Source organism: Manacus candei, unplaced genomic scaffold (genome assembly GCF_025592945.1).
Source record: "Manacus candei isolate 608988 ecotype Guabito, Panama unplaced genomic scaffold, ASM2559294v1 h1tg000489l, whole genome shotgun sequence".
NCBI lineage: Eukaryota > Metazoa > Chordata > Aves > Passeriformes > Pipridae > Manacus > Manacus candei.
This window is the reverse complement of record NW_026138537.1, coordinates 1-15,045: the sequence shown is the minus strand read 5'-3', so window position 1 is coordinate 15,045 and position 15,045 is coordinate 1. Positions and strand designations below refer to the sequence as shown.

The window sequence follows — 15,045 nt, the reverse complement described above, 5'->3', positions numbered from 1 at the left end:
CACCAGGCCCGAGTCCCGCCGCCGTCATCTGGGTTGCCATGAGGTGCCCCTCAACCCTCCCAAACCCTAATTCCAACCCTCCCAAACCCTAAATCCAACCCTCCCAACCCCTTCTCCCCTCACCAGGCCCGAGTCCCGCCGCTGTCATCTGGGTTGCCATGAGGTGCCCCTCAACCCTCCCAAACCCTAAATCCAACCCTCCCAAACCCTAATTCCAACCCTCCCAAACCCTAAATCCAACCCTCCCAACCCCTTCTCCCCTCACCAGGCCCGAGTCCCGCCGCCGTCATCTGCGTTGCCATGAGCCGGGCGAGGTGTTTGATCTGGGCCTCGGTCCCCCGCCGACTCCACGGGCGTGTAGGTGGCCTGGAAGGAGGCGGGCATGGCCTCGGGCAGGTACACCATGCTGATCAGCACCTGGGGGGAGAGAGCACCTCAGGGACCCCAAAATGTCCCCCTGACACCACCCTGGGGTGATCAGCACCTGTAAGGGGGGAGAGCACCTCAGGGACCCCAAAATGGCCCCCTGAGACCACCCTGGGCTGATCAGCACCTGTGAGGGGGGCACAGCACCTCAGGGACCCCAAAATGTCCCCCTGAGACCACCCTGGGCTGACCAGCACCTGGGGGGAGAGAGCACCTCAGGGACCCCAAAATGTCACCCAGAATGTCCCCAATGTCCTGTCCCCGTCCCTGACCAGGGCTGATCAGCACCTGGGGGGAGAGAGCACCTCAGGGACCCCAAAATGTCCCCCTGACACCACCCTGGGCTGATCAGCACCTGTAAGGGGGGAGAGAGTACCTCAGGGACCCCAAAATGGCCCCCTGACACCACCCTGGGGTGAGCAGGACCTGTGAGGGGGGAGAGAGCACCTCAGGGACCCCAAAATGTCACCCAGAATGTCCCCAATGTCCTGTCCCCGTCCCTGACCAGGGCTGATCAGCACCTGGGGGGAGAGAGCACCTCAGGGACCCCAAAATGGCCCCCTGACACCACCCTGGGCTGAGCAGGACCTGTGAGGGGGGCACAGCACCTCAGGGACCCCAAAATGTCCCCCAGAATGTCCCCAATGTCCTGTCTCCATCCCTGACCAGGGCTGAGAAGAACCTGCAAAGGGGGGGTAAAGAGCACCTCAGGGACCCCAAAAATGGCCCCCTGAGACCACCCCGGGATGATCAGGACCTGTGAGGGGGGAGAGCACCTCAGGGACCCCAAAATGGCCCCCTGACACCACCCTGGGGTGATCAGGACCTGTGAGGGGGGACAGCACCTCAGGGACCCCAAAATGGCCCCCTGACACCACCCTGGGGTGATCAGGACCTGTGAGGGGGGACACAGCACCTCAGGGACCCCAAAAATGTCCCCCTGAGACCACCCTGGGGTAAGCAGGACCTGTAAGGGGGGCACAGCACCTCAGGGACCCCAAAATGGCCCCCAGAATGTCCCCAATGTCCTGTCTCCATCCCTGACCAGGGCTGAGAAGAACCTGCAAAGGGGGGGTAAAGAGCACCTCAGGGACCCAAAAATGTCCCCCTGAGACCACCCCGGGATGATCAGGACCTGTGAGGGGGGACAGAACCTCAGGGACCCCAAAAATGTCCCCCTGAGACCACCCTGGGCTGATCAGGACCTGTAAGAGGGGGAGAGAGCACCTCAGGTGCCCCAAAATGTCCCCCTGACACCACCCTGGGGTGATCAGGACCTGTGAGGGGGGACACAGCACCTCAGGAACCCCAAAATGTCCCCCTGAGAGCACCCTGGGCTGAGCAGGACCTGGAAGGGGGGAGAGAGCACCTCAGGGACCCCAAAATGGCCCCCCGAATGTCCCCAATGTCCTGTCCCCATCCCTGACCAGGGCTGAGCAGGACCTGTAAGGGGGGCACAGCACCTTAGGGACCCCAAAATGTCCCCCTGAGACCACCCTGGGCTGATCAGGACCTGGAAGGGGGGGAGAGAGCACCTCAGGGACCCCAAAATGTCCCCAAGACTGTCCCCAACACGGTGTCCCTGTCCCTGACCAGGGCTGGTGAGCACCTGGGGGGGCACAGCACCTCAGGGATCCCAAAATGCCCCCCCCAGGTGCCCCCATACGAGGTTGGCCACGTTCTCGGGGGTCAGCAGGGGCTGCAGGAGGGTGATACCCCCCCAGATACCCCCCAGGTGCCCCCATACCAGGTTGGTCACGTTCTCGGGGGTCGGCAGCCCCCCAAGGTGCCCCCCACACCCGTTCTCAGGGGTCAGCAGGGGCTGCAGGATGGGGACACCCCCTCAGAGACCCCCAAAGTGTCCCCCACACCCATTCTCAGGGGTCAGCAGGGGTTGCAGGACATGAGATACCCCCCCAGGTGCCCCCCAAAGTGCCCCCTACACCCATTCTCGGGGCTCAGCAGGGGCTGCAGGATCAGGATACCCCCTCAGGTGCCCCCCAGGTGCCCCCCTCATACCAGGTTGGCCACGTTCTCAGGGTTCAGCAGGGGCTGTAGGACATGAGATACCCCCCCAGGTACCCCCCAAAATGCCCCCTACCAGGTTGGTCACGTTCTCGGGGGTCAGCAGGGGCTGCAGGATCAGGATACCCCCCAGGTGCCCCCCAAAATGCCCCCCATACCAGGTTGGCCACGTTCTCAGGGTTCAGCAGGGGCTGTAGGACATGAGATACCCCCCCAGGTGCCCCCCAGGTGCCCCCCCTACCAGGTTGGCCACGTTCTCGGAGGTCAGCAGGGGCTGCAGGAGGGTGATACCCCCCAGATACCCTCCCAGGTGCCCCCCATACCAGGTTGGTCACGTTCTCAGGGCTCAGCAGGGGCTGTAGGATGAGGACACCCCCCCAGGTACCCCCCAAAGTGCCCCCTACCAGGTTGGCCACGTTCTCGGGGGTCAGCAGGGGCTGTAGGATCAGGATACCCCCCCAGGTGCCCCCCAGGTGCCCCCCTCATATCAGGTTGGTCACGTTCTCGGGACTCAGCAGGGGCTGGAGGAGGGTGATACCCCCCCAGGTACCCCCCAAAATGCCCCCCTCATACCAGGTTGGCCACGTTCTCAGGGCTCAGCAGGGGCTGTAGGATCAGGATACCCCCCCAGATACCCCCCAAAATGCCCCCCTCATACCAGGTTGGCCACGTTCTCGGGGGTCAGCAGGGGCTGTAGGACAGGGATACCCCCCAAAATGCCCCCCCTACCAGGTTGGCCACGTTCTCGGGGGTCAGCAGGGGCTGTAGGATGAGGACACCCCCCAGGTACCCCCCAGGTACCCCCCAAAATGCCCCGTACCAGGTTGGCCACGTTCTCGGGGCTCAGCAGGGGCTGCAGGATGAGGATACCCCCCCAGGTGCCCCCCAAAATGCCCCCCTCATACCAGGTTGGCCACGTTCTCGGGGCTCAGCAGGGGCTGTAGGATCAGGACACCCCCCCAGGTGCCCCCCAAAATGCCCCCCTCATACCAGGTTGGCCACGTTCTCGGGGGTCAGCAGGGGCTGCAGGATCAGGATACCCCCCCAGGTGCCCCCCAAAGTGCCCCCTACCAGGTTGGCCACGTTCTCAGGGTTCAGCAGGGGCTGTAGGACATGAGATACCCCCCCAGGTACCCCCCAGGTGCCCCCCAAAATGCCCTGTACCAGGTTGGCCACGTTCTCGGGGGTCAGCAGGGGCTGCAGGATCAGGATAACCCCCCAGGTGCCCCCCAAAATGCCCTGTACCAGGTTGGCCACGTTCTTGGGGGCCAGCAGGGGCTGTAGGATGAGGACACCCCCCCAGGTACCCCCCAAAGTGCCCCCTACCAGGTTGGTCACGTTCTCGGGGCTCAGCAGGGGCTGTAGGATCAGGATAACCCCCCAGGTGCCCCCCAGGTGCCCCCCTACCAGGTTGGTCACATTCTCAGGGCTCAGCAGGGGCTGCAGGATCAGGATACCCCCCCAAAGTGCCCCCCAAAGTGCCCCCTACCAGGTTGGCCACGTTCTCAGGGCTCAGCAGGGGCTGTAGGACATGAGATACCCCCCCAGGTACCCCCCAAAATGCCCCCCATACCAGGTTGGCCACGTTCTCGGGGGTCAGCAGGGGCTGTAGGACAGGGATACCCCCCAAAATGCCCCCCTCATACCAGGTTGGCCACGTTCTCGGGGGTCAGCAGGGGCTGTAGGATGAGGACACCCCCCAGGTACCCCCCAGGTACCCCCCAAAATGCCCCGTACCAGGTTGGCCACGTTCTCGGGGGTCAGCAGGGGCTGCAGGAGGGTGATACCCCCCCAGGTGCCCCCCAAAATGCCCCCCTCATACCAGGTTGGCCACGTTCTCGGGGGTCAGCAGGGGCTGCAGGATGAGGACACCCCCCCAGGTACCCCCCAAAATGCCCCGTACCAGGTTGGCCACGTTCTCGGGGCTCAGCAGGGGCTGTAGGATCAGGATACCCCCCCAGGTGCCCCCCAAAGTGCCCCCTACCAGGTTGGCCACGTTCTCAGGGGTCAGCAGGGGCTGTAGGATGAGGACACCCCCCCAGGTACCCCCCAGGTGCCCCCCAAAATGCCCTGTACCAGGTTGGCCACGTTCTTGGGGGCCAGCAGGGGCTGTAGGATGAGGACACCCCCCAGGTGCCCCCCAAAATGCCCCGTACCAGGTTGGCCACGTTCTCGGGGGTCAGCAGGGGCTGCAGGAACTCGGCCGTGATGTCGGTGTCCGAGGGCGCGCTGACCCCCCCGCCCGCCTTGGCCGCCGCCACCGCCGGCGCCTCCAGGTCCTTGTCCTCGTCATCCTCCCCCAGGGGGGGCTCTGCTGGACAAGGGGGGGTCACTGGGGGGCACTGGGGGGCACTGGGGGGCCCCAGCACCCACCAGGACAACAGGGAGGGGCTGTGGTGACACTGCTGGTGACACTGCTGGTGATACTGGGAGGGACTGGGAAGGGTTAATGTCACCCAGGGGGGCTCTGTGGGACAAGGGGGGGTCACTGGGGGGCCCTGAGGGGCCCCAGCACCCACCAGGACCCCAGGGAGGGGCTGTGGTGACACTGCTGGTGACACTGGGAGGGACTGGGAGGGGTTAATGTCACCCCCCCCCCATCCAGGGTGACCAGGAGGGACTGGGAGGGACTGGGAGGGATTTAATGTCACACTGGGTAGCCCTGGGATGAGCTTGGGTGGCACTGGGAGGATCCTGGGTGGTACTGGGAGTACTCTGGTGGCACTGGGAGGACTCTGGTGGCACTGGGAGGACTCTGGGTGGCACTGGGAGGACCTCAGGCGGGCATTTAGTGCCACCACCCATCCCCAGCAAGGACTGGGAGGACCCTGGGTGGCACTGGGAGGACTCTGGGTAGTACTGGGAGGACTTTTGAGGGCCCCAACCCCCCCGGGGGGGGTTACAAAGTCCCCCTGGGTGGCACTGGGAGGACCCTGGGTGGTACTGGGAGGACTCTGGGTGCTACTGGGAGGACTCTGCTGGCACTGGGAGGACCCTGGGTAGTACTGGGAGGACACTGGTGGTACTGGGAGGACCCTGGGTGGTACTGGGAGGATCTTTAGGGGGCATTTAGTGCCACCACCTGTCCCCAGCAAGGACTGGGAGGACTCTGGGTGGCACTGGGAGGATCCTGGATGTCCCTGGGAGCACTTTTGATGTCCCCAAGCCCCCGGGGGTGTTGGTTTCTCACCGATCTTCATCTTCTTGAGGGTGGGGTTACAATGTCACACTGGGTGGCACTGGGAGGACCCTGGGTGGCACTGGGAGGACTCTGGTGGCACTGGGAGGACCCTGAGTGGCACTGGGAGGACCCTGGATGTCCCTGGGAGCACTTTTGATGTCCCCAAACCCCCCAGGGGGTGTTGGATTCTCACCGATCTTCATCTTCTTGAGGGTGGGGTTACAGTGTCACACTGGGTGGCACTGGGAGGACCCTGGGTGGCACTGGGAGGACTCTGGTGGTACTGGGAGGACCCTGGGTGGCACTGGGAGCACTCTGGTGTCCCTGGGAGCACTTTTGATGTCCCCAAGCCCCCGGGGGTGTTGGATTCTCACCGATCTTCATCTTCTTGAGGGTGGGGTCGGGGGGGTTACAATGTCACACTGGGTGGCACTGGGAGGACCCTGGGTGGCACTGGGAGGACTCTGGTGGCACTGGGAGGACCCTGAGTGGCACTGGGAGGACCCTGGATGTCCCTGGGAGCACTTTTGAGGTCCCCAACCCCCCGGGGGTGTTGGTTTCTCACCGATCTTCATCTTCTTGAGGGTGGGGTCGGGCTCGTCGCGGGGCCGCTTGCGGGCGTCGCGGGGGCAGGGGGTGCAGCGGGCGATCTCGGCCTGGGGGGTGCCCAGGTCCACCAGCAGCGTCGTGATCTGCGGCTGGAAGTCCCCCGAGGACGGGTGGCGGAGCACGCTGAGCAGGTGCAGCTTCAGGTTCTTCCTCACGCTGCTCACCTGGGACTTGGCCAGCGTGGGAGGCAGGTTGGCTGGGGGGGAGATGGGATTTGGGATGGGATATGGGATATGGGATATGGGATGGGAGGGGTGGCACAGCACGCTGAGCAGGTGCAGCTTCAGGTTCTTCCTCACGCTGCTCACCTGGGACTTGGCCAGCGTGGAAGGCAGGTTGGCTGGGGGGGAGATGGGATATGGGATATGGGATATGGGATAAGTTATATGGGATATGGGATATGGGATGTGGAATGTGGGATATGGGATGGGAGGGGTGGCACAGCACGCTGAGCAGGTGCAGCTTCAGGTTCTTCCTCACACTGTTCACCTGGGACTTGGCCAGCGTGGGAGGCAGGTTGGCTGGGGGGGAGATGGGATTTGGGATGGGATATTGGATATGGGATAAGTTATATGGGATGGGATATGGGATGTGGGATGTGGGATATGGGATGGGAGGGGTGGCGGAGCACGCTGAGCAGGTGCAGCTTCAGGTTCTTCCTCACGCTGCTCACCTGGGACTTGGCCAGCGTGGGAGGCAGGTTGGCTGGGGGGGAGATGGGATTTGGGATTTGGGATGGGATATGGGATATAGGATAAGTTATATGGGATGTGGGATGTGGGATGGGAGGGGTGGCACAGCACGCTGAGCAGGTGCAGCTTCAGGTTCTTCCTCACGCTGCTCACCTGGGACTTGGCCAGCGTGGGAGGCAGGTTGGCTGGGGGGGAGATGGGATTTGGGATTTGGGATGGGATATGGGATATAGGATAAGTTATATGGGATGTGGGATGTGGGATGGGAGGGGTGGCACAGCACGCTGAGCAGGTGCAGCTTCAGGTTCTTCCTCACACTGCTCACCTGGGACTTGGTCAGTGTGGGAGGCAGGTTGGTTGGGGGGGAGATGGGATTTGGGATAAGTTATATGGGATATGGGATAAGTTATATGGGATATGGGATATGGGATGTGGAATGTGGGATGTGGGATGGGAGGGGGTGGCACAGCACGCTGAGCAGGTGCAGCTTCAGGTTCTTCCTCACGCTGCTCACCTGGGACTTGGTCAGTGTGGGAGGCAGGTTGGCTGGGGGGGAGATGGGATATGGGATGGGATATGGGATATGGGATAAGTTATATGGGATGTGGGATATGGGATGGGAGGGGTGGCACAGCACGCTGAGCAGGTGCAGCTTCAGGTTCTTCCTCACACTGCCCACCTGGGACTTGGCCAGCGTGGGAGGCAGGTTGGCTGTGAGGGGATATGGGATTTGGGATGGGATATGGGATATGGGATATGGAAAGGGGATATGGGATGGGGGATAAGTTATATGGGATGGGATGGGGGATACAGGATACGGGATGTGGGATGTGGGTGGCCAGTGGGACACGGGGACAGGAGATGGCCAGGGATGGTCAGGGATGCCCAGGGATGTCCAGAGGTGGCCCTGGTGACCTTGGTGACGTTACCATGGAGGGTCTCGTAGGCCTGGATGACCTCAGCCATGAACATGGGCCGCTGGCGGGCGATGGTGGCCAGTGGGACACGGGGACACCCAGGGACAGGGGATGGCCAGGGGGGACCCTGCTGGCCCTGGTGGCCGTGGGGACATTGGTGACGTTACCCTGGAGGGTCATGTAGGCCTGGATGACCTCGGCCATGAACATGGGCCACTGGCGGGCGATGGTGGCCAGTGGGACACGGGGACACCTGGGGGTTAGGGGATGGCCAGGGATGGCCCTGGTGGCCCTGGGGACATTGGTGACGTTACCCTGGAGGGTCTCGTAGGCCTGGATGACCTCGGCCATGAACATGGGCCGCTGGCGGGCGATGGTGGCCAGTGGGATATGGGGATACCTGGGGGTTAGGGGATGGCCTGGGGTGGCCCTGGTGGCCGTGGGGACGTTACCATGGAGAGTCTCGTAGGCCTGGATGACCTCGGCCATGAACATGGGCCGCTGGCGGGCGATGGTGGCCAGAGGGATATGGGGACACTCAGGGACAGGGGATGCCCAGGGATGCCCAGGGGATGCCCAGGGGTGGCCCTGGTGGCCCTGGTGGCCCTGGGGACGTTACCATGGAGGGTCTCGTAGGCCTGGATGACCTCTGCCATGAACATGGGCCGCTGGCGGGCGATGGTGGCCAGTGGGATATGGGGACAGGGGAATACACCCGGGCACAGGGGATGACCCTGGTGGCCCTGGTGACCCTGGGGACGTTACCATGGAGGGTCTCGTAGGCCTGGATGACCTCGGCCATGAACATGGGCCGCTGGCGGGCGATGGTGGCCAGGGAGCCGAGCGCGGCCGTGAGGTTGATGGAGGAGATGGCCGGGTGCACCATGAACTTGAGCAGCTGCTCCAGCGCCGCCTTCCCCTCCTCCCACAGAGCACCTGCGGGCACGGGGGGGTTAGAGGGGGTCAGGGGGGGCACAGGGGGGTTAGAGGGAGTCATGGGGGGCACTGGGGGGTCATGGGGGGCACAGGGGGGTTAGAGGGGGTCATGGGGGGCACAGGGGGGTTAGAGGGGGTCATGGGGGGCACTGGGGGGTCTGTGGGGACACAGAGGGTGCCCTCCCACAGAGCACCTGCGGGCACGGGGGGGTTAGAGGGGGTCATGGGGGGCACACGGGGGTCATGGGGGGCACACGGGGGTCAGGGGGGGCCATGGGGGGCACAGGGGGGTCAGGGGAGGCACAGGGTGGTTAGAGGGGGTCATGGGGGGCACACGGGGGTCAGGGGGGGCCATGGGGTGCCCTTCTCCCACAGAGCACCTATGGGTATGGGGGGCACAGGGGGGTTAGAGAGGGTCATGGGGGGCACAGGGGGGTTAGAGGGGGTCATGGGGGGCACTGGGGGGTCTGTGGGGTCACAGGGGCTTGGGGGGGGCTCCCATTGTCCCCCTGTCCCCCCTCACTGTATTTGATGACAGGGTGGTCCCTGGGGATCCTGTCCAGGCTGATGTCCCCCCTGTCCCCCCCTGTCCCCCCTCACTGTATTTGATGACAGGGTGGTCCCTGGGGATCCTGTCCAGGCTGATGTCCCCCCTGTCCCCCAGGGCTGTCCCCCCTGTCCCCTCTGTCCCCCCTCACTGTATTTGATGACAGGGTGGTCCCTGGGGTGTCCCCCCTCACTGTATTTGATGACAGGGTGGTCCCTGGGGATCCTGTCCAGGCTGATGTCCCCCCAGGGCTGTCCCCCCCTGTGCCCCCTCACTGTATTTGATGACAGGGTGGTCCCTGGGGTGTCCCCCTGTCCCTCCTCACTGTATTTGATGACAGGGTGGTCCCTGGGGATCCTGTCCAGGTTGATGTCCCCCCAGGGCTGTCCCCCCCTGTGCCCCCTCACTGTATTTGATGACAGGGTGGTCCCTGGGGATCCTGTCCAGGCTGATGTCCCCCCCTGTCCCCCCTCACTGTATTTGATGACAGGGTGGTCCCTGGGGTGTCCCCCTGTGCCCCCTCACTGTATTTGATGACAGGGTGGTCCCTGGGGATCCTGTCCAGGCTGATGTCCCCCCAGAGCTGTCCCCCCTGTCTCCCCCCCTGTCCCCCCCCTCACTGTATTTGATGACAGGGTGGTCCCTGGGGATCCTGTCCAGGCTGATGTCGTTCTCGTGCCGTTTGGGGACGTCGGAGTCAGCCATCCTGGGGGACAGGGTGATGATCAGCCCCTCCACGAACTTGATGGCGTGGGTGCGCACGCCGTCGTTGTCCGAGTCCAGCAGCAGGATGATGTCGCTGGCCATGGCCGAGACCAGGTCCCAGCAGGCCTCCTGCAGCTCCGAGATCACCTTCGACTTCACCAGCCACTGCAGCCAAAAAAAAAACCAGTTACAGAAAAATTAGAGTATTTTACAATATGTGTTTATAGCATTTAATGTTTTTAATAAACAATTATCGGGGTATTTTAATTATCCTGCAGCTCCGAGATCACCTTCGACTTCAGCAGCCACTGCAGGGTGGTGAATTATAATTAAGCGACTTAATCATTAATTTTATTGTTAAATGATAAATTTATTCCTTGCCACTCACCATTTAGACTTACTATAATCTTAATCCTAATTAAGTTATTTATCATCATAAATAACATATCATTAATATATGATAAATAATTATTGAGAATTTTGTTATTTATTTCATTAAATTGCAATTAAATTATTTAACTGAATTATCCTTTAATTTATCACTAAATGATAAAGTTATCACTTAACACTCACCATTTAAAATTATTACAATTTTAATTCTAATTAAATTACTTAATTATCATTAACATATAATAAATAGCTACTAATAATTAAAAACAATTCAATTAAATTCTAATTAAATTATTTAAACAAAATATCCTTTAATTTATTATGAAATGATAAATTTATCGCTTATCACTCACCATTTAAGCTTATTACCATTTTTAATTCTAATGAAATTATTTAATTACTATATTAATTACTATAATTAATAGTTTATTTTCAATAATAAATAATAAGTAATTACTTTATTAAGGATGGCCCCTAATTAATGAGTTAATCACCTGCAGGGCCACCTTGTACAGCTGGGTCATGGTCAGGATGGCCCCTCATTAACTCCTTCATTAGTTAATGAACTCATTAATTACCTGCAGGGCCACCCTGTACAGCTGGGTCATGGTCAGGATGGCCCCTCATTAACTCCTTCATTAGTTAATGAACTCATTCATTACCTGCAGGGCCACCCTGTACAGCTGGGTCATGGTCAGGATGGCCCCTCATTAACTCCTTCATTAGTTAATGAACTCATTAATTACCTGCAGGGCCACCCTGTACAGCTGGGTCATGGTCAGGACGGCCCCTCATTAACTCCTTCATTAGTTAATGAACTCATTAATTACCTGCAGGGCCACCCTGTACAGCTGGGTCATGGTCAGGACGGCCCCTCATTAACTCCTTCATTAGTTAATGAACTCATTAATTACCTGCAGGGCCACCCTGTACAGCTGGGTCATGGTCAGGACGGCCCCTCATTAACTCCTTCATTAGTTAATGAACTCATTAATTACCTGCAGGGCCACCCTGTACAGCTGGGTCATGGTCAGGACGGCCCCTCATTAACTCCTTCATTAGTTAATGAACTCATTAATTACCTGCAGGGCCACCCTGTACAGCTGGGTCATGGTCAGGACGGCCCCTCATTAACTCCTTCATTAGTTAATGAACTCATTAATTACCTGCAGGGCCACCCTGTACAGCTGGGTCATGGTCAGGACGGCCCCTCATTAACTCCTTCATTAGTTAATGAACTCATTAATTACCTGCAGGGCCACCCTGTACAGCTGGGTCATGGTCAGGATGGCCCCTCATTAACTCCTTCATTAGTTAATGAACTCATTAATTACCTGCAGGGCCACCCTGTACAGCTGGGTCATGGTCAGGATGGCCCCTCATTAACTCCTTCATTAGTTAATGAACTCATTAATTACCTGCAGGGCCACCCTGTACAGCTGGGTCATGGTCAGGATGGCCCCTCATTAACTCCTTCATTAGTTAATGAACTCATTAATTACCTGCAGGGCCACCCTGTACAGCTGGGTCATGGTCAGGATGGCCCCTCATTAACTCCTTCATTAGTTAATGAACTCATTCATTACCTGCAGGGCCACCCTGTACAGCTGGGTCATGGTCAGGACGGCCCCTCATTAACTCCTTCATTAGTTAATGAACTCATTAATTACCTGCAGGGCCACCCTGTACAGCTGGGTCATGGTCAGGATGGCCCCTCATTAACTCCTTCATTAGTTAATGAACTCATTAATTACCTGCAGGGCCACCCTGTACAGCTGGGTCATGGTCAGGATCGCCCCTCATTAACTCCTTCATTAGTTAATGAACTCATTAATTACCTGCAGGGCCACCCTGTACAGCTGGGTCATGGTCAGGATGGCCCCTCATTAACTCCTTCATTAGTTAATGAACTCATTAATTACCTGCAGGGCCACCCTGTACAGCTGGGTCATGGTCAGGATCGCCCCTCATTAACTCCTTCATTAGTTAATGAACTCATTAATTACCTGCAGGGCCACCCTGTACAGCTGGGTCATGGTCAGGATGGCCCCTCATTAACTCCTTCATTAGTTAATGAACTCATTAATTACCTGCAGGGCCACCCTGTACAGCTGGGTCATGGTCAGGATCGCTCTCTTGACCACGTTGACGTTCTCGTCCTTGAGCAGCATGTTGAGGTTGGCGATCAGCTTCTGCAGCAGCTCCATGTCCCGCTTGCTGGGGGCACGGGGGGACTTTGAGACCCCAAAAATGGGGGCTGACACCCCAAAGAACCCCCCGGGGTCACCCAGAGACTGGGGGGACCCAAAAAACTGGGATGGGGCAACCTCGGGATGTGGGAACGGGGCCTGACCCCCCCCAGTGACACTGAGCCCAAAATGGGGGCTGACACCCCAAAATGGGGACACTGAGACCCCAAAATGGGTGCTGACACCCCAAAATGGGGGCTGACACCCCAAAGAACCCCCCGGGGTCACCCGGGAACCCCCAGAGCCCAAAAAACTGGGATGGGGCAACCTCGGGATGTGGGAACGGGGCCTGACCCCCCCCAGGGACACTGAGCCCCCCAAGGGTGACACTGACCCCAAAATGGGGGCTGACACCTCAAAATGGGGACACTGACCCCAAAAATGGGGACACTGACCCCAAAATGGGGACACTGACCCCAAAATGGGGGCTGAGCCCACCCCGAGTGACACTGACCCCAAAAATGGGGACACTGACCCCAAAATGGGGACACTGCTTCTGCAGCAGCTCCATGTCCCGCTTGCTGGGGGCACGGGGGGACTTTGAGACCCCAACATGGGGACACTGACCCCAAAATGGGGGCTGACACCCCAAAATGGGGACACTGAGACCCCAAAATGGGTGACACTGACCCCAAAAATGGGGACACTGACCCCAACATGGGGACACTGACCCCAACATGGGTGACACTGACCCCAAAAATGGGGACACTGACCCCAACATGGGGGCTGCCCCCTCCCCACATAACCCCCCGGGGTCACCCAGGAACCCCCAGATCCTCGGGGGGTCCCAAAAAACTGGGATGGGGGAAACCTCGGGATGTGGGAACGGGGCTGGGAGACACTGACCCCCCCCAGGGTGACACTGACCCCAAAAATAGGTGACACTGACCCCCTAAATGGGTGACACTGACCCCAAAATGGGGACACTGACCCCAAAAATGGGTGACACTGACCCCAAAATGGGGACACTGACCCCAAAAATGGGTGACACTGACCCCAAAATGGGGACACTGACCCCAAAAATGGGTGCTGACCCCCCCCAGGGTGACACTGACCCCAAATGGGTGACACTAACCCCAAAATGGGGGCTGACCCCAACATGGGGACACTGAGCCCAAAATGGGGACACTGAGCCCAAAATGGGGGCTGACCCCCCAAAATGGGGACACTGAGCCCAAAATGGGGGACACTGACCCCAAATGTGTGACACTGACCCCAAATGTGTGACCCTGCCCCCCAGCCCCTCACCAGGCCTCCTCGATGAATCCCACCACGAACTTGCGGACCTCGATGGATTTGTCGGCCTGGAAGGCGATGATTTCCTGGGAAAGGGGAAAGGGGGGTCAGCACAGGGATGGATCCAACCCACAGCTTAGGGAGGGATCCCAAATCCCTCGGGATCCCTCTGGATCCATCCCAGTGCCTCTGGATCAATCCCAATCCCTCTGGATCCATCCCAGACCCTCTGGATCCCTCTGGATCCATCCCAGTCCCTCTGGATCCATCCCAATCCCCCTGGATCCCTCTGGATCCCACTCACATCCAGGAAGTTGTCCAGCAGTGTCGGGTCCTTGTTGATGATCAGCTCCTGCACCTGGGGGGGAACAATCCCAAATCCCACATTTTCTCCCCAAATCCGCCCTTTCCCACCTCAATCCCCCCCTTTTCCCCCCCAAAATCCCACATTTCCCCCCCCAATCCCACATTTTTCCCCCCAATCCCCCCTTTCCCACCTCAATCCCTCCATCTTTCCCTCCCAATCCCACATTTTCCTCCCCAAATCCCACTTTTCCTCCTCAATCCCACATTTTCTTCGCCCCAATCTCCCCTTTCTCACCTCAACCCCCCCTTTTTTCCCCCCAAATCCCACATTCCCCCCCCCAAATCCCACATTCCCTCCCCCCAATCCCCCTTTCCCCCCCAAATCCCACATTTCTCCCCCCAAATCCCACATTTCCCCCCCCAATCCCCCCTTTCCCACCTCAATCTCCCCCTTTCCCCCCCCAAATCCCACATTTTCCCCCCAAATCCCACATTTCTTCCTCAAATCCCCCCTTTCCCTCCTCAAACTCCCTCTTTCCCCCCCAAATCCCACATTTTCCCCTCAAATCCCACATTTCCTTCCCCCAAATCCCACACTTCCCCCCCCAAATCCCCCCTTTCCCCCCCCAAGTCCTCCCTTTCCCCCCCAAATCCCACATTTTCCCCCACTAATCCCACATTTCCCCCCAAATCCCACATTTCCCTCCCCAAACCCCCCCTTTCCCACCTCAATCTCCCCCTTTCCCCCCCAATCCCACATTTCCCCCCCAACTCCCCCCTTTCCCCCCAAAAATCCCACATTTCCCCCCCCCAAATCCCACATTCC

The 15,045-nt window shown here is 59.3% G+C and overlaps 1 protein-coding gene and 1 long non-coding RNA gene across 2 annotated transcripts in view; both read right to left on the bottom strand.

Moving 5' to 3' along the window:
* Nucleotides 1–14,303, bottom strand: part of LOC127465786 (symplekin-like) — a gene marked incomplete at both ends in the record, with an annotated part of 37,129 nt that extends 22,826 nt beyond the window's left edge. Inside the window, 9 exon segments of the mRNA XM_051776314.1 lie at nt 266–338; nt 340–417; nt 4,608–4,762; nt 6,198–6,437; nt 8,616–8,786; nt 9,954–10,203; nt 12,519–12,645; nt 13,926–13,999; nt 14,218–14,303. Of these exon segments, the coding sequence (XP_051632274.1) occupies nt 266–338; nt 340–417; nt 4,608–4,762; nt 6,198–6,437; nt 8,616–8,786; nt 9,954–10,203; nt 12,519–12,645; nt 13,926–13,999; nt 14,218–14,303 (1,254 nt within the window).
* Nucleotides 7,040–8,391, bottom strand: LOC127465785 (uncharacterized). The gene is made up of 3 exons (XR_007902403.1): nt 8,331–8,391; nt 7,863–7,890; nt 7,040–7,118 (listed from the first exon to the last, which is right to left on the bottom strand). It is a non-coding gene; the product is annotated as an uncharacterized LOC127465785 (long non-coding RNA).
* Nucleotides 14,304–15,045: the final 742 nt, after the last annotated feature.